Source organism: Morone saxatilis, unplaced genomic scaffold, assembly GCF_004916995.1.
Source record: "Morone saxatilis isolate NCDOM2014 unplaced genomic scaffold, NCSU_SB_2.0 Contig4, whole genome shotgun sequence".
NCBI lineage: Eukaryota > Metazoa > Chordata > Actinopteri > Moronidae > Morone > Morone saxatilis.
The window spans coordinates 6,785,820-6,808,485 of NW_023339984.1; the positions used below are offsets into that span (position 1 = coordinate 6,785,820).

The 22,666-nt window shown below is 41.6% G+C and overlaps 1 protein-coding gene across 2 annotated transcripts in view; it reads left to right on the forward strand.

Annotated features, from left to right (window-relative positions):
* The first annotated feature begins 250 nt into the window (after window positions 1-250).
* dennd4c (DENN/MADD domain containing 4C) overlaps window positions 251-22,666 on the forward strand; it is a 32,091-nt gene continuing 9,675 nt past the window's right edge. The window contains exons 1-9 of one of the 2 annotated variants that reach the window (XM_035675372.1): window positions 251-563; window positions 12,928-13,238; window positions 17,202-17,454; window positions 17,546-17,615; window positions 18,651-18,820; window positions 18,986-19,227; window positions 19,385-19,451; window positions 19,567-19,625; window positions 20,587-20,731. In XM_035675372.1, the coding sequence (XP_035531265.1) occupies window positions 12,940-13,238; window positions 17,202-17,454; window positions 17,546-17,615; window positions 18,651-18,820; window positions 18,986-19,227; window positions 19,385-19,451; window positions 19,567-19,625; window positions 20,587-20,731 (1,305 nt within the window). In that variant the 5' untranslated portion in view covers window positions 251-563; window positions 12,928-12,939. The remainder of the gene's footprint in view (window positions 564-12,927; window positions 13,239-17,201; window positions 17,455-17,545; window positions 17,616-18,650; window positions 18,821-18,985; window positions 19,228-19,384; window positions 19,452-19,566; window positions 19,626-20,586; window positions 20,732-22,666) is intronic. The other variant, XM_035675371.1, reaches the window with a different exon arrangement.

The window sequence follows — 22,666 nt, forward strand, 5'->3', positions numbered from 1 at the left end:
GATCTTGTCTGAGGCCCACAACACTCTATCATAGCATTATTTTGTACAAGTCCTTTTTTGTTGTGGTTGAAAGATGTATGAAGTGCTGCGTGTAACCAAAGCAACGTTTGTCGCTGTATTCTTCCCCCTCCTTTAGTTGTTCGCCATTCCAGCGTTTTACTTTGAAAAGACGCGCCGGAAAAGGAAAGTTTTCTGTGCGCTAGCTTTGATAGCGCCCGCCGAGGCCAGCCTCTGTGAGCTCCAGCAGGAACTGTAGCCTCTCTTCTCTGGGCGGTTCCAGTCTCAAAAGAGACGTTCAGAAAGCTCACCAACAAAACTATCAGCTCAGACACAAACATGGCGCCTGCCTCCGCCGTCAACTTCAGATGAAAGTGTGGCGAAGAAGTGGCCTGCAAAGTTTCAAAGGACTATTTCGAAGTGGCTTTTTTTTCTTTTTTTTAATGCGCTGTCCTGGTTTGACCCGTTTCGGTTTGCACAAATAGAAATACGGAATATATCAAGCGGGTAAAAGCAGCAAGTTGCCTACATGTCAACATTGTCCCTCGCTGCAGTGTAAACAGCTGGTAAGTGCTTTTTATTTGTTGGAATATGAAAGTAGCCGAGGCTTAGCTTAGAGTTTGTCGCGGGGAATTAAAAAACAGTAGTGAAAGTTTTAAGCTGACTTTAGTGTAAGTAAGGTCACCCGCTGGAAATACGTGTTCCTGGTCTTCCGTTGCTGCGGTGTGCCTACACTTTCCATCCATCGTTTGTTATCCAACCGCGGAAAGAGACGCGGCCACGTATCACCACCGGCTGATAACAGGGGGAAACGGCTTTTGTTTTACCCGGCGGTGATGTGTATTTCCTGCACGAAAGTTGACCTAGTTATGGGTCGGATGCAACAGTTGGGAATATAACACCCCCCCTCCTCCTCCTCCTCCTCAGATAATCAGCCTCTGCTCCTCTCCTGGAGCCTGCCTAACCTTGCAGGTGTCTCCCCTCAGACACACTCACTCACACAGTTTTCAGCTTCAAATCAAAAGAGACGTGTAGAAAAGAGAAGACTTATCAAGGGAGAGGGGGGGTTTCAGTGCTCTCCCCAAGATAAGGAACTGTTAACCTGACTTCCTTTTGCGCATGTGGCTTTTCTTTTATCCACTGTCTCTCTCAGCGCCTGCATTGGTGTGAACCTAAACCGAGGAGTTGTGCAGGATGCCTCTGTGGGTTTTACTGTGTGGAGTGAGCACCAATGCCATTGAATGCGATGCCGAGCTGCTCACATATCTATGCCTCAGCAACTTGCCTGTTTGCCGGCGAGCAGCAAGTCTAACCCTTAAGGGCAGCCGAGCACTAACCGCTCCAGCTTCCCATCACCGTTTTGGTGATTCATGGCACGCATGTGATGTTCCTGTTATGACAGCCGTGGCACAAGTCCCAGCAGAGCCGAGGATAGCACTTCCTCTTGCGTTGTACCGTATAGACGGCATTCGTGTTTGCATCGAGCTGTTTTCACCACCTGAGACAGCAGCAGGAGTGTCGGATCGTGACAGAGAGAAGCGGAGGGAGGGAATTGTGGAAATTGCTCTTGCAGAATTGCATCAGTACTGAGCCGCTGACACGTGGAAACACAGCAGAAACATTTCTTTCTTGACCTTGGCCTGACAGCGGCTGGGAAAGGGGAGTGTTGCCTCCTACTAACTGCTACAGGCAGCAGGTATAAAGTAGGTCACGGCTGCACTGTGGCTTTGTGTACATTGAACTTGCACTTTGTCACCACCGCCGGTCGTCCAAAGGCTCTGTCAGGTGACCAAGGAAAGGAAGTAGATAGGCCAAGGGAGCAGCGACAGCGAGCGGAAGGCCTCTGTGGTTGCCTAGGCAAAAGTCAACTTGGATTTCGATGAGTGTGAGAAAAGCCGGTAATTGGTTGTGTTGGGACGGTGACAGGAGTGTTTCTCAAGAGCTTCAAACGCGCTTTGACTGGCGGTTAAACTCCTTTCAGAGCTGGGCTGAATCGGCTGCTCTTCTCAGCAGCAGAAAAGCAGCGATTGAAATTAAATTGAAACCTCAGCTTCATTCAGCGCTTATAGTTTGACTGACACTTTGAGCTCGAACTGCATTGCCACTGTTCACACACTCCAACTGCTTTCAGTGCTTCCACTTCAGGCGACACTTTACACCAGTTTTCTTGAACTGGCACTAATTTTCACTTGGACTGACGCTTCATCTCCTTTCAGAGCTTGAAGTTCCAACAGAAACTTTAGCTCAAAATGTCTTTAGAAATACTGTAGAAACAGGCGACCTGTGCTGTCTGTAGATACAATGGCTCATTCTAAGGTAACAGAAACACAACCATTTATTCCATTTCTGCCAATATTCTCTCCTAAATCTTCCACACTGGACCTTTTTTTAACTGTGTATGTTTTTTGTTAGTTGTGCAGAGTCTGTGATCACCATCAGCAGCACAAACGCATCCCCAGATCTGGTAGGGAGTCATTGTCTGGCTCAAGGACGCTTCAGCAACCCTGATCTTCTTTCTCACCATTGCTATTGCAGTTACAAATGTTTCTTACATGGTGTTCCTGCTTAATTAGCCAGAAATAAGTGCGGATTGTATACCGAGACCAGTCCTTTGGCTCGCGGAACCAATACCTACCTGAAACACTTGAGTGACTTTTGTTAAGCTGCCTGTTTGCATATCTTAGAACATATTAACAGCAGATAGTCATTTGTGGCCAAAGAGCAACAACAAGGATCTTGTAATCCAGCCAGAAACCTTCTCAGGTAACCCATTTCCTTCCTCTGACCCCTTGTACGTCGGTGAGATGCGCCAGTAGTGTTCTAGTGTTCGTCTTTCACTAGGCCCGGGGTCTGAGCTGGTATAGGCCCAGCTAGTTAGAGAGGGCAATGAGTTTGCCCTCTCTCCCTTCTCCTTAGAGTGGAAAGAATGCTCTCTGTCCGCCGGGCTGTCACGCTCCAGGAGGGAGGCAGTCTTGTGACGTTTCTGCTGAGCCGAGCCTCACCGCCCCGAGCTGCCTCTCATCCACCAACCTACCCAGGGCGTTTTTTATTAGATTTAAAAAAATAAATAAAAATAACACTGTCTTTGTCTAACCTTCTTCTCACACGTGCTGCTGTCGGCTGTGCAGGTTATAATAAAAGGTTGTTAAGGTTTGTGCTACCTCCCTTAGTCGCTGGTTGCTGCCGGTTGCTTTGATGTTATCTCAACAAACTATCAAACAAGGATCAAGTGCTGCTGTATTGACCAAGATTTACAGAGATAAAATACTAGAGGGGACTGTTTTGGTAGAGCCTTTGTGACAGCTTCAGTGTGTTAGTGCTGAAACGCTTGCTCAGTTAGTTAATGAAGTTTTAATAAATTATATATCAAATAGAACAAACATTTACTGGTTACAGCATCAAATATGTGGTTTTATGTTTTAGAAAATGTCTTATTCTTGATTGGCATATTTACTAAGCAATTTGAAGTCAATTGTTGACTTGTAAATGGACATTTGTCATCATTTTCAGTGTCATAGATTAATCACTATAAGTGCAAGAATTTCCATTGAACATATTCATGCATTAAAAGTCATTAATTGCAGCTTTAGTATTTAGTTTTCATGGATCATTCCTGTTTTTTAAATGAGAACATGTTTTGTTTAAACCTTGCAAATACCAGGACAGTATTACAGTGACGTGTCGGACATGTTATGCTCAAATTAGAGCTTAGAAAATTTAAGCAGAACAGACAAAAATGAGAAACGGTGTGTGTTACCAGTGTGATTTGGCAGTCGGGTCCCTGTTCTGAGGGTGTGTTGATGACTGTCCTCAGTCCCTAAATGAAATTAGACTTTACGTATTGCCTCTGTATTTAAAAAAAAAAACAAAACCAAAAAAACCCAACCATCTGCCAGCATTAAACAAACACAAGTGAGGAACAGAGTTCACCGTTGGTCTTTTGCTTTGTCCAGGCCGTGTTGAGCGAAAGAGACGCTGTTAGCATATGGATATGATAATGCCAGGCTATCACACAGGCTTATCTGGAGCCAAAAAGCAGACAGACTGTGAATGCTCCACCTCTCCCATATTCTGAACAGCAAATATTGAACAGTTAAATATATTTCCTGCCTTTTATCAAGCGCACTTAGGCATTTTTGTCGGCATTCTGACTTATTTTTCTCTATCGTAAACTGAAGGCTGATGCAGCTCACGCCACAAAGTCAGGCTGTTCTCATCACAACACACTGTTAAGATTAATTAGCAGGGTGAGGTATTTACAGACCATAGTTTAACAGCCAACTATGCACTCACACACACATACTGTGTGCATGTACCATATGAATTCAATCAGACAGAAACTCAACTGGCTTTGTCGATCCCCCCTCAAACCCCACGTTCCTTGGTTTTCTGTGGTCACTGCCTTGTAAAATAAAGGGTTTGTCAGCTCATTGGCACCTCACACTCAGTCTGGCCTTCACCGCCGACAGCACGCTGCGATGACAGGTGTCAGGCAGCGCCACTTTGCTCTTAAGATCCTCCAAAGCCTAGAGCTACAGAGTGGCACTTAGGGCAGACACTGGTGGTGGCTGCAGAAGCAGACACACCGTGGCTTAGCGGCTGCCGCTGAAGCTGAAAGGGTCATTTGTCGGAGGCTATTACAGCTGAAACGAAATAGCATTTTCCTTTACAGTTTTGTGCCTTGACTAACTTTTGTGTCACTAGCTTTCAGGAGTGATTTTAAGTGCACTTCAGCAGCCTTGATGCATGAAGATGAATCAGTAGCACTTGCACAGAAGCCCCACATACATGTACACTTGTTACCATAGCAGGGTTGGTGCGAGAGATCAGCCTGCCCTGCTATTTATAACCAAGGATCGGCCCGCTCCCTAGCACAATTACTGCATCTGTACACACTTGCGACATTGCTTTTTTATTCTCATCGCAGTGTCCAAGGTTCAGTACGTGACAATTGCGTGTGTCATGCTCAGCTGCTGTTTTAGGCAAGCTGTGAGTGGATCTGCGTGGTGGGGCTCCTGCTGAAACAACCGAGACAGACACAGCACTGTCTGTTGTGCAGCATTACACACACAAACACACAGACTTGTGCATGCGCGCACACGCAGGCGGGCTCTTTCACCCCTGGGGAACAAGCCTCCAAGCTCTTTTGTGTGAAAGGGATGAGATCATTGTGGGGCAGACCATGGGGGGATGGAGTAAGGGGCTCCGCTCTGTGTACTTAAATAGAAAAACCTCTGTTTCTGTCTCAGTGTCTTTCTTTTCATCCTTCTGTCCCCCTTAATTTGATGAATGAATTTGGTAGCGTTGGAAATGAAAGGGCCGGCCAGGTGAATGCCATTAACACCACAAGTGCTAAAAGTGAACAAACATCAGGTTTGGTACACACATTCGAGGATTAGGGCCTCCGCGGTTTCATTTATGGCAGCTAGAGAGTTTTCCTCTGCCCTCAGGGGTTGTTGGGCTGCAACCTTTTGGCACTTTTGCAAGCAAGTTAAGACCCGTGCCACCGTCAAGGAACAAGACCTTCCAGTGCTGTGGCCTCGAAGGCTGATCCACTCGGGGTTTTAGAACAAAGAGCATTTGCAGAGTTCATATTGATCTCCGGTCGGTTCCTTTACAAACATAAAATACCCATAATCCTATATATTTGCCTCAGGTGATAAGAGTTACTCATGTTACTTCCTTTGCTAATCTGAAATGTTAATATATTCCTCTGAACTTCTTGTTACGGACTTCAAAAAGAATGGGCTATTGTACTGGAGGCAGTGATTCATTACATCTTGTTGTATTCCATTACACCTTTCAAAATAGTGTTGTCTTATCTTAAAAAAATCTGCATAGGTCTCCTTCCCCCGCATGCCTCTGTAAATGATCACAGAGCTTGAGAGATCAGATCATATTACATACAGGTGTTTGTATGTTTCTTTCCCATAGCTGCTAATAATGGCTAACTAGAGATGACATTGCACTTGCTATTGTCACTGCCAATCCATCTCCAATTTGCTGAAAAACAATCACCAAATTCACTAATTATGTTTTCATTTACAAAAGAACTCTCTCTCTCTCTCTCTCTCTCTCTTGCTAGCCGCCCAGAGTTGATGTTTGCTCGACTGGCTCTGAAGTCCTGTCGCCATCAGCTGCACCACCTCGAGTCCCTGCGGGGATCAAGGACTCTAGTCTATAGTTAGATGTCAAGCAGCAATGATGGATTATTAGGCAGTGAGATCATGGTTTGAATAGCGTTATTTGGCATTCTGTTATGAATGTTGGCCAGTTGGAGCGTCTTTAGTGCCTCCCCTTAAGACGCCAAGAGCAGATAAGAGAAATATTCAAGAATTAAAAGGTGAAGAGTGGTCCCATCACATCAGTGAGGCCCGACAGGTAAAACCTGTTCTGCACTGTCTATTTAAATTCATTTGCATTAACGGTTTAAACCGTTTTTAAACTGTTTTTGTTTGGCTCCCTTTATTTACAGGCGTATAGCATCGTCGTCTAGTCGTGCCATATGGTGTTACTTTTAGAGTAAGCGAGGATATTCAGAACGTGCGTCATTTGGCATGGCAGAGTTATTAAAAATGCTCTGAAATACAGATTGTTTTACACAACTTGGAATGATGATTTTCTAACGGGAGGACTGTGTGTACGCTATGTCCTTTTGTGTCTCTATTGGACTGAGTCATGGTTCTGAAAAGAAGGTCTGCACATTTTGAAGCTTCAGTCACGTGCAAAGGGTTAAGGCCAAGGTTCGAGCTAGAAGTGGGCACTGGATAAAGTATAAAATCCTCCATTATTATAATAAAAATAACTGGACAGGAAAGTCTGTTTTTGTTAAAGGACCGGTGTGGAGGACTTAGTGGCATCTATCGGTGCAGTTGCTTCACCCTCCCCTTCAAAGTGCAAAAGACAAACTAGACTGTTCATCAGGGCTATTGTAGAAACATGGTGGTTCAATGTGGTGACCTCTGCAGAAGGCACCTTGCAGCGTCTGTAGATATAAAAAGGCTCATTCTAAGGTAACGAAAACAACAATTATCATTTAAAAGAATATTAATAGAATATATGAAAATAATTTTCTGCCATTAGATCCTAGATTAGATTTGACCTAAAAAGGCCCACTATGGCCTTACACAAGCAGAAATATTTAAGAAATAAACTAAGGCTGCAAATAATGATGATTTTCTCAAAAAGTATTCACTTAGTTATAATGTAACACCAAGAAAAGCAGCAAATCATCACATTTAAGAAGCTGGAACAATCAAATGTTCGGTACTTCTGCTTGAACATCAATGAATCAACCAAACAATTGACAGATTTCTCACTGTATGTGTATGTGTAGTCATACTTGCCAAAGCTAGTTTGAGCTAATACTAGTGATGAGTAAACAGTGTATCTAATGTGCTTTAAACACATTAAGGCTTTTAGAATTCATAGCTACAAGGAAGCCAGAAACCAGTTTGGGAGTAACCGGCCAGAACACGTGTCCTCTAAAGCTTCATAGTATTTCTGTCATGGTTCGTTGTGACCCTACTCGCCGAGTGCAACCCAGACAAAGAGCGTGACACTCGATCATCGGGGCTGAGGAGTAACAGAGGAACAGGTTTTCACATGGGGAGGGGCAGAGCACAACCTTTAGAGGCAGGGGCTCAAGTTGCAACACAAGACCTAATAATGTGGAAATTTAATGGACCACTTTGTCTGCCAGTTTCAGCATTTGACCCCAGAAGCTGCACCAATTTTGCCTTGAGGCCTGAAAGTTTTCCACCCTGCATGCCACCACAAGTGCAGAACAAGAAGGACAGAAAATCCCTACATGTTATGTTCACTTCTGTTTACAATGGCTTTAAAGCTTTTAGTCTAATCCCCTGTCAGCACCATCACCACTTATGGCCGCTACCATGTTTTATTTGCTTGCCACAAAAAAAGCCTCTGCCTTTTTCCATCTAAAACTGAAACGGTAGTCTATCGGCAGACTACAGAGAGCACGTCCGCTATACTAAATGTACCCTTGAAAGACTCTGAGATCAATTTCCTCAGCTAGAGTAATACTAGTCGAAGCTCAGGGTCGCGCAGCCTTGCATTGTTGGGGCTCGGTTGCCATGGCAGCGCCAATGTTTGTCTATCGTAGGCTGTCACAAAGCGATATTTGTATGGTTGTGGCGGGGCGTGTGTGGTGAAGGCAGAGGGGACTGTCAAACATGGAGCATTAAGAGTGCGTGCACACAGCGTCATTCTTGTGGTTTAGTGTATTGTGTAGCAGTTTTATTGGCTTCATTAGCCGTACTTCCCTATTGTGCAGAAGCGATATAGCATGCCAGGCTGATCCAACTTGTAAAAGTAGCCTCTCCACAACAAATAGCCACAATGTCCACTTCACTTTTAAATGAGAACAAGAAATAGAAGGACAGCCTTATGTTTCTTTTTGGTGTTTGGGAAGTCCCTGAAATATCAAAAAGCCATATTTCTGCTAAGAGAAGTATATTTATTATAATACACTGTTCACTTCACTAAACACTACATGGGATCTCAGACTGATCCTCATACTCAACAAACAGTGCTGTTTATTTAGAGTTTTTATACATAGGCAGATGTCTGTGGTTGTGTATGTGTGAATGATGGCATCTGCTACAGTATGTGTGACTTAGTGGTACACAGGTAGCCTAGTTTCTGGCTCATAGCAGAATTTTAAATAACTAAAAAAACAAGTCTAATCCCAATGAATCTAAGGGGAAAGTCAGTGTCAGATATTCTGAGGTTGATGTTGTGTTCAGTGTTCTCTGTGAAATATGTGTTGATTCACCGGCGTGGTGCACATTCATAGTGCAGCATTCAAAGCCCAATCAGGTCCGTACAGACCTGCCGGTTGCCCAGGATGGTGTTTGTTTTTCTTATTTTTCTTTTCTGCTACAGTGCTTTGTTCCCTGCTGTGACACTTTGCGGCGATGTGTGCCCATACCGTCGGAGAGCTGTATGACTCACAGCCTTGATGTTTTTAGACCAACATTACCATTTCAGAGCAGATGAATCGTAGAGGCTAATGTTTGTGACAAAGGTTCAGATGTGTACGTCAGCAGAGCAGGACCTTGCTAAACAGAGTTGTTAAATTAAGATCATAACAAAAATTGCTTCTTTTTTTACTGAGAGTGAGAACGTGAGGCGCTGCGCCCACACACAATTCTTTCCTGCTGGCCTGTGACCTGCTAATAGGAGAGTCAGGCTTAAAAGGAGCGTTATTAGTCTGAAGAGTGATTTCATACTGAGTGCTAGATGATAGCGAGGCCTGATCTAATGTTTCCTGTGTATTATAGCTACACAGACAGCACTTGCACTTACATCAAAGCAAGTCGATTTAAAAACTGAATTTAAAATTCTCTTCTAGCACAATAACTCATTTTGAAAGCTCCAGGAAAAAGAAAACAGGAAATTCAACATGTCATCTTTTTTTGCCTTGTCCTATGTTGCATTCATGACGCGTGAACTAGGGATGCACAATTAATCGAAATATCATCGACACTGAAGTATGGCCAAGTGCAGTGTCCAAATCACAGAAGCTAAAATATGTGACAAAACAGCATTATTATGAAGTACTGTAGTGCTAAAATCATACAAATCTTGTTCTTGTTGAGTTTTTTTCCAGTGACAATTGGATTTGTAGAGCAAAAATGATCATTCTCACCCTAAATGTATCACAATCGCAGTATCTGTCAAAGTAGTGGTAACTTTCATAGCAACTCTCCTTCTAGTCTAGTCTTAGTCTTAAGTGGCTATAATTAGTGTTTTTATGTGAACTGGGGGAATCTCATGACTAACTGTAATGTGAAAGGTGGTCGTCCATAGCAACAAACCCTCAGAGACTTATCACCCAACTCAAATTTTCCTTTCTTTGGTTTCCTGGCTAGCAACTTTACTGTTTTAGTTCGGTTTCACCACTTCGTAGTGTTGCTTTTGGGTGCAGTTGGCAGCTGTTTTCAGTAAAAAAGAACTTTAATAACTACCTGCCCAGCACCAAACAGTAGACAAAGCTACACATAGATATTTAGTGAACGGCATTTAGCAGCTAAAGTGACAGATATTTTCCTCAGGAATTGGTGGAGACCAGAGCAGAGCTAAGAGAAGAATGAATATTGGTCTTACATTCGTCAGGTGGGAAGAAACATAACCCCAGATGAATTCTAATTCTTCTTTTTTTGTTGCCTTCTAGTAGCCAAAACAAAATCCTACTACAAGGAGTTTTTAGTCTCAATTTAATTTAAATCTCAGGCTTTAATGTTGACATTAATGTTGAATACACTGTAAATATAGTTTTTATACGCTTATATGCTACTGTTTTAACTATTGTGTGACTTTAACAGTTGAATCAGAGACTGAAATCCACAGTAAAAACATCATTAATGCAGGTTCCAGAAACAGGTGTAATGCAGGACACTGCCCATTGTTATGCACTGCCTGACCCATACTCCCATTATGTATGCACAGCCTGACATGGGGATATTACAGGTTGTCAGGTTTGACATAAAGAAGAAACACTGAACGCTGGATTGGAGCTCTCGTTATGGTTAGTGGGCTTCTCTGTGGTAATGTATTAGGTGTTGGACAATATTCCATGTATAGACTAGATCCATATACTCTGGTCTAGTGAGGTAGTATAATAAACAGATGAGTTTGTTTTAGCTATAAACAGACATTAATTCACCCACACAGGAAAACCATCCAGTCACTGGTTAAACCAACATTTACTCGCCAGCCTTTAGTAAGAAGAACACATTTAACAGTGTGGTTTGTTATAAAGCAAATAAAGTCTGAAGACAGCATTTTGCATTTGAATAGGGTTTTGACCAGTGAGATGTAACCATGGATACAGTGCAGTAAATCTCTTCAGAGCAAAAGTCTTAACACAGCTTCATGGGTCTAGATGGTTGTTGTGCATCATAATAAAATAAGATCTGGATCCAGTCAAAACTAGCTTGGTTTTCTAAATGAGTGGGACAGATATTAGTCATTGTGTTGTGAAAAGCCACATCTGGAATCATTTGGGCTTTTTATGATTACTTACAAATAAGGACATAAGTTTCAGTGACATTCCTCAGGATGAGTAAATGTCCTACTTTTGTAGGAAAATACTGGAATAAAGTGAACTCACAGGGGTGATCTCCATTTAAGAAAATGATCAAGTAATATATTTCTCTTCCTTGCCTTACCTATGAAACTTATTATATACCCATCTGAGCTTTTTCATCCTGCATTACGTCAACAGAATTGAGTGAGCTACTAATCCATCCCATATTATTGATGCACTTTTGTTGCCGTTTTTGTTTGTGGAAAGTTGAAGTCATTCCGTCTCGGCTTGAATATGACATTGTCTTCGCTCCTCGATGCTTGTGCTGACACAGTGACACTCTCTGCTCTTTGATTTGAGCGTTTCCCCCCCCACATTGTTTTAAAGAGTAATGAAGAAAATGGGCCATATTCTGGGCAAATATCCAGCTACAGTTCTTCAAAGCTACCTGGGCTATAAGGCTGGCAGCATACTTGAAACAAATCAATTTTGGCATGTTCACATGGGCAAAATGCCAAGTTTAGAAGTAAAAAGCAATGAGATAAGTTCATTTGACTATTTTCTTTTACACTTATGCCATTGTTGTGCCGGACTGCATGCTGTATAGTTGATGGAAACCAAAAAAGCAGGCTCAAAGTCTGGAAAAGATTTTTGTTTTGTGTGGAAAGTGTGTCAGCTGTTTGCGGTGGCTGAGTTTTCCTCCCGGGCAGGTCAGTCTGCCTCCTGCCACTCCTTCCACAGCACAAGCCAACGGATGTCCTGCACCGTAGACGTTAACACACAATAATGTTTGACTGTTACAAACATATTGTTAATGTTTACAACGTATTGTTATCCTATTGATTGGTGAAAACTACAAAACAGCCTGTATCATGAAGTCCAGGGCTGTCTGTGCTTGCTGTGGCCGTACAAACAGGCGTCTTTCCTTTCCGTTCCTGCCACATCTGACTCACCACTGGAAAAATTGAACTTCCTGTGTAGGTCCTAACTGCTCTTTGAAGTTGACGTAGACATTTTTGCATTAAGTTTCTTTTTCTTCTTAACCAACTGCTCTCTGTTTTTGGCCAGGTTTGATAAGTCACGTGCTTTTATCTGGCACAACAACGCGATTTCTTATACTGTATAGAGTATAAATGATGAGCAGCAGTTTAGACTCTTTGATTCGTAATTTTATGACTTCTAAATTTGGTGTCGTGACTCAAACTTTTACTGAAAAACAGACAAACTTTTACTTCAGAATTTCTCGCAAACACTCAATAAAAGATGACAAAGAGCATGCTCTGTCAGCTCCGACCACTAAACTGGGTATCACTTTTCACATTTTTTTGTCACTTGAGTCAAATTTGCAACCATAATCTCAAGTGTTTTATAGACTTTGGTGTCTGCTTGATTTACGCTCTCAGTGGCATTTCTGAGCATTCCTCCGGGTCCGACTGCTCTCCCCTGGCTCTCTGTAGCCGCCAAAGCTTTAACTCTCTCGACATAATTGGAGCAGTGCGGTGATCTACAATGACAAGAGTGTTTGTTTTGAATGTCAACAAATCCAGTCCCTTCATTAGCCCTTGTGTTTCCCCAGTTTGTTTGCTTCGTTGTGGTGCAGCAGTCTTGAAGGATCCTTTTAATGCCTTGACCACAGTATTACTTAGCATTCTGTGTTTGCTTGAATGTATAATCCAACCCACTGTCCCGAAGTGATACGTAAGAGGTTTGCCTTCACTAACATACAGTGTTCTCCCTGGCTATAGGCTAAATACGGTATGTGTAGAAGTTATAACCACAGCAGAGGGTGTGGAGTACTTTAATGTCTTCTATGAACACGGTACAGCAGGGTTCATTGCTTATTAGGCAAACAAAATTGACTATTTTCTCACTTCTAGGTACGCCCAGCCATGATTGAGGACAAGGGTCACCGTGTGACCGACTACTTTGTGGTGGCCGGGCTGACAGACAAGTCCACGCCCCTGGAGCAGGACCTGTCGGAGACCAAGTCCGGCGGCCCCAAAGCGCCCATCACTGACTTGGCTGTCATTAACAAGTCGGCCGGAGAAACGGTGCCCGAGGGCTTCACTTGCATCGACACCACCTACAGCGGCCAGCCAGCCAACCTTAACCACGGCAGTCTTAAGAGTCCTGAGCTGTTTCTGTGCTACAGGAGGAGTCGAGGGAAGTCGCCTCTTATTGACATTGGGTGAGTCAGCAGTTTATTCATGTCTGTGTTTGTAATCTGGTATGTTCATGTGCCTGCAACAGCATCATTATGAGTGGCTTCAGTACCATAAACTCATGTGAGTAAAGCAAAAAAGTGTTGTTGGTTTTTGATAACAGCTTTATCTGAGTCTTAATAGGTTGATAACGTTATAATATTGTTAAACACTGGACTTAGCTTTAATTTAGCCACTTAACTCCTAAATGTCTTCTTCCGTTCTCTCTGAGTTACTGTAAATTCAGAGGCTCAGTGTGTTTATTGCAATGGAAACAGGCTGGAAGAAGGAAGACGCTTTGAGTGGGGGAAAAAAACGCATCACCACAGCAATTACAGATATGATTAAAGATCCTCACAACATCCTTCAACAGGGCTAATCGCTAGCTAGCATGTCGACAGACTTTCACATGCAGAGACATTTTGGAGTGGCCTTCTTCATGGAAGCCATTTTGACATGTTGCATTAGGAAAAGCACAAGCGTGAACATTAAATGAATGATGGCTGAATTCCATTTAGCTGCGTCAGTTTCCTACCTTTTGCAAACCTAATAATATATTACATTATATAGTGAAAGGTGTTTCTCATATTTGGTGTCCCCCAGTGTCATAATTAGACTCTGATGGCATGACAAAACATGTTTTCAGAGGTGGAAATCATCCCCCTGATGCGTCATGGAGTTCTCCCTCTCAGCCACACCTCTTGGCTCCTGTCCACTGATACAATTTTCCTGCTTCCTCCTATTATCTTACAAGAGGGAACTCCATCATGGTTCTCTTAATCCAGCCCAGTGAACCTAAAGCTACCACCGTACTTACTTCACAGAGGAGCCAAAAATGTTACCTACATTTCATCACCAGTTTGTATCTCTTAACGCATCTGTCCTGAATGAACTAGCAATATGCGTAATTGAGATGATGAGAGAATGATGCAACTGCGTGGGGCCTTTCAGTTCTCCACACACCTTAGTCTTTGTCTAAAGCCTCTTTGTGTACCCCGCAAACAAACTGGAGTCTCCAGTTACAAGAGACAACACTACCTGCTATGCTCACTCTCTCAAACAAATTCAGTTATTTCAATAAAAGTGGTGTTGCTTTATAAACGCAACACATTTACTATATTCTGTTTGTTCTGTGATGAGTTTGGTTCATTTCATGTGATTGTCTTTTGCTATATGTAGCTTTAAACTAGAGAAATGTTTAAAAAAAAAAAAAAAACCTTGCTGAAACCCTGCAGCCGTCGGTGCACTGAGCATAAACACAAGATCGTATGTCAGGTCTTGTTTCCTTTAAGAGATTGTGCAATCCTGCTTAGCATGCTAACAGACATATGGGGTGGAGAAAATGGAAGTGAAGTTATATTCAAAAGATTCACAGTCTTTGTGAAGTTTTTCATTGGTTGAAGAACTCAATCCGTCACGCTGTTTAATGAGCCTGAATAACATATTTCACAAGCTTATTTTATGTGTTGCTACAGAGATAATATAAAGAGACTCTTCATGTAAAATTCATGACTATGTGGTCTATTATTAATATTATTAATAAGTGATTCTGTTTTTAATAAAAATGCCACAAGTAGATGCATTATGGCATTGGTTCACTTCCTGATGGTCCTGTTTTGGTTGAGCTACAACACAGAAGGTCAGTGAATATTTTTGGCCGTGTTGCAACACTGATGTCTTCCCTTCCTGACTGCTGTTCCACCTGCTGGCCTTTATCCACCCAAAGTATAAATGAAAAGCTAGCAACCTGTAAATCATTCATTCTTCCTTCTGCCACCTTTGCTGTCAGTGAAGCCAGCATTCCCAGCCCGGGGCTCCACAGTGTCACGACTCACTGTGCCCATTTGGGCTCTGTTTTTGTTGCCTAAATGAGAATTTGCTGGCAGCTGTCCTCCTGGCCTCTTAAGGTTTGTCCTGCACTCTTTTCAAAATAAATGGAGTGTTTCAGGACTATTATATCTGCGGTGGCTGTCCTGTAGCTCACACAAGATTAAGAAATGTGTTTTGGGGTCTGTCTTAGTTTTAAAGAGGGCAGCAATCACAGCTTTTGGCCTCCCACGTTGCATTGTCCAGATGGAAAGGGGAGGGCATGGAGCATGCTACCATAGAAGCCCTGCAGTCATGCAAAAAAAAACAACAACAACACAGTGGGGCACTGATTGCTGATCTGCAACTTTTAGCTGTGTGATATTCCACAGCAGGAGTGATAAAGAAGCAGAGAGATTTTGGCACTAATCCATATTGTTACATTCAAAGTGTTTGCTTTGTACGAAGTTGAATGTGAGAATCTTGATAACCAAGTTTCCTTTACTGTCTGGGACTTAAATGAGTCAGCTGCTAAATATGTCTGAATCATTTCACTCATTGAAGACAGGCTTCTCACCGAAGCCTCAAAGGGTAACCAGAGCTTTAAGAAGAAAGTCAGTGGTGCTGACCACACACTGATCCTCCCTGTAAAACAGGAGAACCAGATTATCCTCACACTACAGCCACAGTTCAGCCTATTGTCTCTCAAGAATGCACTTTTTTCCTAAATCAGTCCAAATGTGGATGATATGCAGCAACATTGTAGAGCACACTGTTTGCCAGAATTGTAACCAGTGTTGTAAATTAAAATGGATAAATATATTGTTTTTAGGAAATTAAAGAAATCTTGACGTTTCCTCCCACATAACCCAAGTAATAACTTATTTGAGTTAGAATTTGTCTTTTTCTGTGAAGACATTTTTTTTAACTTACAACACTTAAATCTGCATTAATTAATATTGTCATACTCACAATGGATCAAATGACTACTTGTATTTGAAAGGTCACACGTAGTGACGTACGCGTCAGCTGACTCTGCAGTTACCCTCAGTTCTGCAGTTCAGCCCATTGTTTTGTTTTTTACGGCCCGCAACTTCACTGTTTTGATTGAGTCTCACCGCTCTCAGCAGCGTTATTTCCAGTCACAGCAGGCAGAAATTTTCATCAAAAAAGCTCTGATAAACCTACTGCGCACTGACACACTTAGCAGCTAGTTGTGAACATAGTGGAGCCTGTAGCAGATAAAGAGCCAGATATTTCACTTAGGAGTTGGTTAACACCAGCTGCTGTATGAAAAACATAAACAACTTCGACATGTGAAAATTGTGGTTTTATCAAAGTCTCTGTAGTGTTGTATTTGACACTCCCCCAAGTATTCTATTATCTGCATACATCAGAAAGGTGGTACATAGCTAATGGAAATATAAACTAGTTAACTCAGTAGTAGTAGTAGGAAAACAGATTTCCCTTTTAAATATTGTTGTGAGCGTTTCCTTGCAAAATGTACCCTTTTGGCAATTGTGCTGTTCTGGAACCTTTCCTTCAGACTGTTTAGTTCATTACTCGGGAGCTTGTGGTGGACACCTTTTCCATTTGGGAAAGCCACACACCAGCATAAGATATTCACTATCTGATGTTTTTTCTTGTGCACAACACAGAAATGCCCAGATTTTTCTATTTTAAATTCTTTCTTTCTCGCAGTCTGCTTCAAACGCCTATTGTTAGCATTGAAACTTGAATGTCCTTATGCTTTTGCAGTGTAAACTGTTACGTCATTAGAATGTGAGTTATTTGACTTTTGGCAGCAACGCTTGTTTAAGAAATGAAAGCCATGCCTGACAGTAAAAGTGATTTCAGGACAGCACTCTTCTCTGAGACGCTGAATTGTCTATGAGAGTCCTGTAGTATGTGTGGGCATGAGTCATTGCAATGCCAGCTCTTTGCACTCCTATCTGCCATCTTAATCTCCATACCATTTTCATCACTTTTGCACCAAAGACAGCGTTACAGACTTACTCTCGGGTTCCGTCTTTATCGCTCTCTGTTGCCCTTTGTCTCATTTTCATTCTTGAATGAGGCCACAAATGGTGTCATGTCATTGTGCCAAGCTAACATTTTTACTTATTGTTTGTTGTGTTCATCAGTGTGCTGTATGAGGGGAAGGAGCGTCTGATCCAGGGCTGCGAGGTCATCCAGGCCACACCGTACGGCCGCTGCGCCAACGTCAACAACAGCTCCGCCACCTCGCAGCGCATTTTCATCACCCTCCGCCGAGCGCCGCCCGTCCAGCCTCAGAACTCCCTGGCAGTGACAGACATCTGCGTGATCGTCACCAGCAAGGGCGAGACACCACCACATACCTTTTGCAAGGTGGACAAAAACCTCAACTGTGGCATGGTAAGTCTGAATTTTATTCCTTACCTAGCACATGCGCATCATCAGTCCACAGAAAACAAATGTGTAATGTCTTATGTTTTAAACCTTTCAGTGGGGCTCTAATGTGTTCCTGTGTTACAAGAAATCAGTATCTGCGTCCAATTCCATCAGTTACAAAGCCGGTGAGTAAACAGAAGATATTTGTGTGTTATTGTTAGAAAAGATCAATTCCTGCACGCTGACAGTGTAGATCACTCCTACGCACCTGCCTCATGAAATAGATGTGCTATTCTGTATTATAAGTTCAATTTCACAACAGTGTTACTAGACGTCTGCTGTTGTCTTGGTTTTATTGTTATTGCACATTAAAATTCTGAAGTTCAAAGCCACAGTTATGAGATACTGAGTCATTATAATGAGATGAAGTGAGACTTAAGTTTTCACTTTAAATGTCAACATTAACATTAGGTAAGTCATAATTATGAGATTGTGATAGTAATTCTAATCTTTTTCAACATTTTGGCTTGAGTAATTGAATTTCTTTTTTTAGGCAGAAATGGTGTGATGTGTTGATATCAAGTGTGCTGTAGTTCATGGTGCAGCTGTCACATTTTCGTCTCAAAGCTCAAGCGAGCGGCACCTTTAGTGTGTATTTCTAAAACTGCCGTGTGACATTTTCACTCACTGAATGCTTCCTTAACAGCTTGGCCTTTGGAACAATTCATTGTGCAACGCACATATAATCAGTGTTCATATGAATGTGTGTGTACACACACACACACCCATGCAGACACACATGCTGGCTTTATCTCTTTGGCCGGCCTTTTTCCTGTGAGGCGGCTGTTTATTCATCTCAGACAACGGCACTTCCTGCCACGCCCATTATTTGTGTGTCTGCATGTTTGTGTATGTGCATGTTCAAATAAGAATGTGTGTGTCTTGTCAGAACAGCATCTCACCAAACAAGTTACTCTGAGGCGAACAGTTACTTCGTCAAAATGAAACCACAGTATACTGACTGATGACTACTTTTCATCAAAGCTCTCATTTAAAGCCTTTTTTGTTTGAGCCGTGCAGAGAAATAAAGGCAGAATTGTAGCCTGTCTGGAAGGTTGAGTTACTGTTGTACTCAGTCTAGCATATAAATTGTCAAATTTTGGGATGCATTTTGTTCAACAATACATCTCAGAACATTTGTTTTTTCTTTTGTTTTCCAGGTCTCATCTTTCGTTACCCAGAAGAAGACTATGAGTCTTTTCCTCTGTCAGAATCTGTCCCTCTGTTTTGTTTGCCCATGGGTGCCCAGATCGAGTGTTGGGCACCAAACACACGGGATCCCCTGCCCGTCTTCTCCACGTTTGTCTTAACCATCTCTTCTGGTGAAAAGGTAAGACACAGCAAGTGCAAGCTGTCATTGATGTGGAAAGGACTGCCGTTGGAAGGAAAATTGTTACCGGATTTAATGTTTCTCTTTCTAAGACCTCATGACATTTCCATCAAGGTTAAACTGGGGAAAAGGTTTGTTTAAGAATATATCCATCTCTGGTTGCAGGTGTATGGATCAGCCATCCAGTTTTACGAGCCTTATCCAGTGGATCTGTTGAGTGAGAAGCAGAAGATCCAGTTGGGCCTGCTCACCACGGTGGAGAAAAAGATGATCCCCAACCGGCCTGTAAACACCAATAAATGCATCTGCCTGCTCTCTCGCTGGCCCTTCTTTGAGGCCTTTCGCAAGTTCCTGATGTTCCTCTATAAGCTCTCTGTCTCAGGCCCACACCCACTGCCTATTGAAAAGTAAGAGTCTGCTTTCAAATATTGACATTTTTATATAATTTGCTAAGGGCGTTAATGCTACTGTACAGATCTCAAAGCTCACATTTTGATAGGTTGAATGTAGTTGCTGTATATATTTAAGACACATTTTTATTTTTAATATTATTTTTCTCAACAGGCACATCTCGCACTTCATGCACAATGTGTCATTTCCTTCTCCGCAAAGGCCAAGAATATTAGTCCAGGTGACATGTTTTTCTCTTTATATTGTTAATAATTGTCAATCAAAAACATACTTTAACATGTATCATTGTGTTTTTATTGTTCCTTATATGAACATTATACACTTTTTTCTTTCAGCTCTCAGCACATGACAACTTGATCCTCTCCCAGCCTGTGTGTACACCCTTACCCCTCAGGTACAATTGGGCTTTGCGATGCTGAGCATGATAACTAAACAAACGTTCCGTTACTTTGTTGAAATCCTTTTTCAATTCTCTATTCTTTGACAGTTTTGTTTCAGTTTCAAGCTAAATGTAGCTGTCCTTCGGTGTCCTCTGTCTATAGGAAAAATAGATGAGCTGGCTGAAATTAAAAGACCAGTGTATTGTTCCAGGAAAAAGCATTCATTAATGTTTCAGGTCAAATTCTCCCACTGAAAACTGCCACAGGCATCATCATTTTGTCAACTTTTCCCACTGCTAATTTGCATAATTGCGTTGTGTTTGAAATTGATATGAGGATTGAGAAGAGGAAATTCATTCTGAGTCACTATTACAAAGTGCTCTCAAAGGTCATTTTAGGTTCTGAGAAAAACTCCAACAGCATGGCAGCGTATGTGAACACAGGAAAACTGCATTAGCACACAGTAACAGCTGATCAAAAAGAGATTCTTGGTGACAATAATGGGATATTGTCTTAACATTCATAGAAATTACTGTCAAATTGAATCATTGCTACAGAGTCTCAACAGAGGGTTTCCATTATAGGCTTAACAAAGCCAGTATGACTTGCAGGGTTGTTAGATATAAGGTCATAGCGTTATTTTATTTTTTCAGAGATCTCGGTATTGATCCTAAAAATGCTAATTATTACCACAACTGTTAAAAGTTCAAAATGCCACTCAACTTAATGTTTTCATTCTGGGATCTTTATTACCTATCATTGTTTAGAGAAGTTTTGAATTACTTTGTTTGTCTCTTACATAACTCACGTCTGTCTCTAGTTACAAACCCAGTTATAAACTCTTTTCAGTTCAATTCAGTTCTTTTTTTTCACACTCCTTCCTCCCCTTATGTCTCCTCTTTCTTGCTTTCTGTTTTGTTTTCCATTCTCTGCCCAAACTCACTCATCTCCTCCGTGCTCTCCCTCCCCTGTCAGCGGGGCAGACTACGGCACTCTGCTGATGAATCTGGGCTCCGAGAACTGCGCCACACTGCTGCACTTTATCCTGCTGGAGAGCAAAATCCTGCTGCACTCGCTCCGGCCCGCTGTGCTCACCGGAGTGGCCGAGGCTGTGGTGGCTGTGAGTATGCTCAGCCATGCAAACCAAACAAGAGTTTTAGCAACATATACTGCTTTTTAAGCTTCATAATGTTCAGTTTATTTCAGTTAAAATTAACATCTGGTATGATCAACAAGCTCAGTGTAAATTGACTGCTGTGGGTATTGCATTTATGGTAATAACTTAGATGTGACAATAAAGGCTTTCAAGAGTCTGTAAATGTTTGAGCAGCCTCAAAAGTGCTTTTACTCTTACAAAGCTGTATAAACCTCCATCATTCTTGTCGGGATTAACCAGCTCTGTAGAGAGAAACATATATTATCAAAGCATCTGCCTAAATACAAAAACCATTTAATATGAGAAGACCAAAAACACATCCTGTTTCATAATCATTCAGCAGCCCAGGCTTGTCATTTATATACAAGTTCAATAAAAGAGAAGATAATATTTCACCCTGCCTAATGCCCCATACTGACATTAAGAGAATCAAATACAGCCACATCATCTGAACTGCATAGTCTGATAAGTGTTCTAAATCTGATATATATGTAATTCCTATAAAACATTTTTTCCTGACTGATTTCATCAGATGCCTTTAATGCATTCCAGAAAGCACATTAACCTGGTGAAACTGTGCAGGACTGTAATTACCATCACTATTAATTTGACTTGCTTTTTATATTATATAGCTTATAATAATTGATGACTGTAACTAACAGAAGAATGCTGTGAATGACAAACGCAACACAACAAACAGCAATGTGATTATCCTGATAAGGTGCACATGCATTATACCATCTAGATTTCTTACATTTATGCAGACATTTCAGCAGAAATCTCTGTCGTAACTCCCTCGGTGAAAGGAATTTACCGTTAATTAACTTTTTACTATGCAGACAATTACTCAAGTCATAACTGAGTAATGATTTCATCTGTCCCTCTCACAACATGGACGCATAATAGATGGCACAAGGGATTACAGTTATTTATTCCAAAATTCATTATAAATATTACTTTGAAATTATTTGACAGTCAAAGTGAATTAGAGATCATAAAGTCTTGCAATTCTGTGCGTCTTTAGCTCAACAAGGACACATGTCAAACTTTGTCTTTCTCTGACTCACAACATAAAGGCCTCTCTTTCAATAATGTGAAATTTAGACACATCTAGGGTTAATATTAAATGCTTTGTTTTTACATTTACATTAGACTTAGTTGCCACCATAACACATTATATATTCCAGTCATATTAACTGCAGAGTTCCCTTGTATGGTGTTGCATATAGCGTCATCTCTAGCAATACAAAAACAAACAATGATTGCCTGAAATTTATGCCTTAAAATTCTCTGTAACATAATCGCAGGCTGAGTCATTATCCTCTGTGAATGAGTTACTAAAAGCCAGTCTAGCAACACATTCATTTTATTTAAGGAGGGACAGTGAACATGAATTAACATGAGCACTTAAGTCCATCATGGACTGCAAAACAGGCTCACTTTCATCTGCAGCTCTGGCAGGTTGATGGTATATAAGAAAATAACATATTCATCTTCACCTTGATAGGATTACACATAAACACACTATCTACCATTATAGTTATCGATTATACCTTTCATTCTTATATTGTAACTGTATCGACTCTATCGTTATATCTTAAAGTCAATGCACTGGTCAACATTCAACCTTTAAACATCAGCAATTACATAATGCTTAATATTCCAAATATTTTACCACTCCTCCAGGTTTTTGACCTTGGACTTATTTTTCACTGGGATTGGTTGTTGATTCTCCAGCTCCATGAGCTTAATTGAACTTTGCCAACCGTGTCTTTGAGTACAGGATGTCACAATCCCCAAAAATCCCATAAAAGCATTTGAAGTGTCACGATAAATCCGTTACAATAAAGAAGAGCATCATATATCATACCACAAACTCTGGCACTCTGGCCCCCCTTT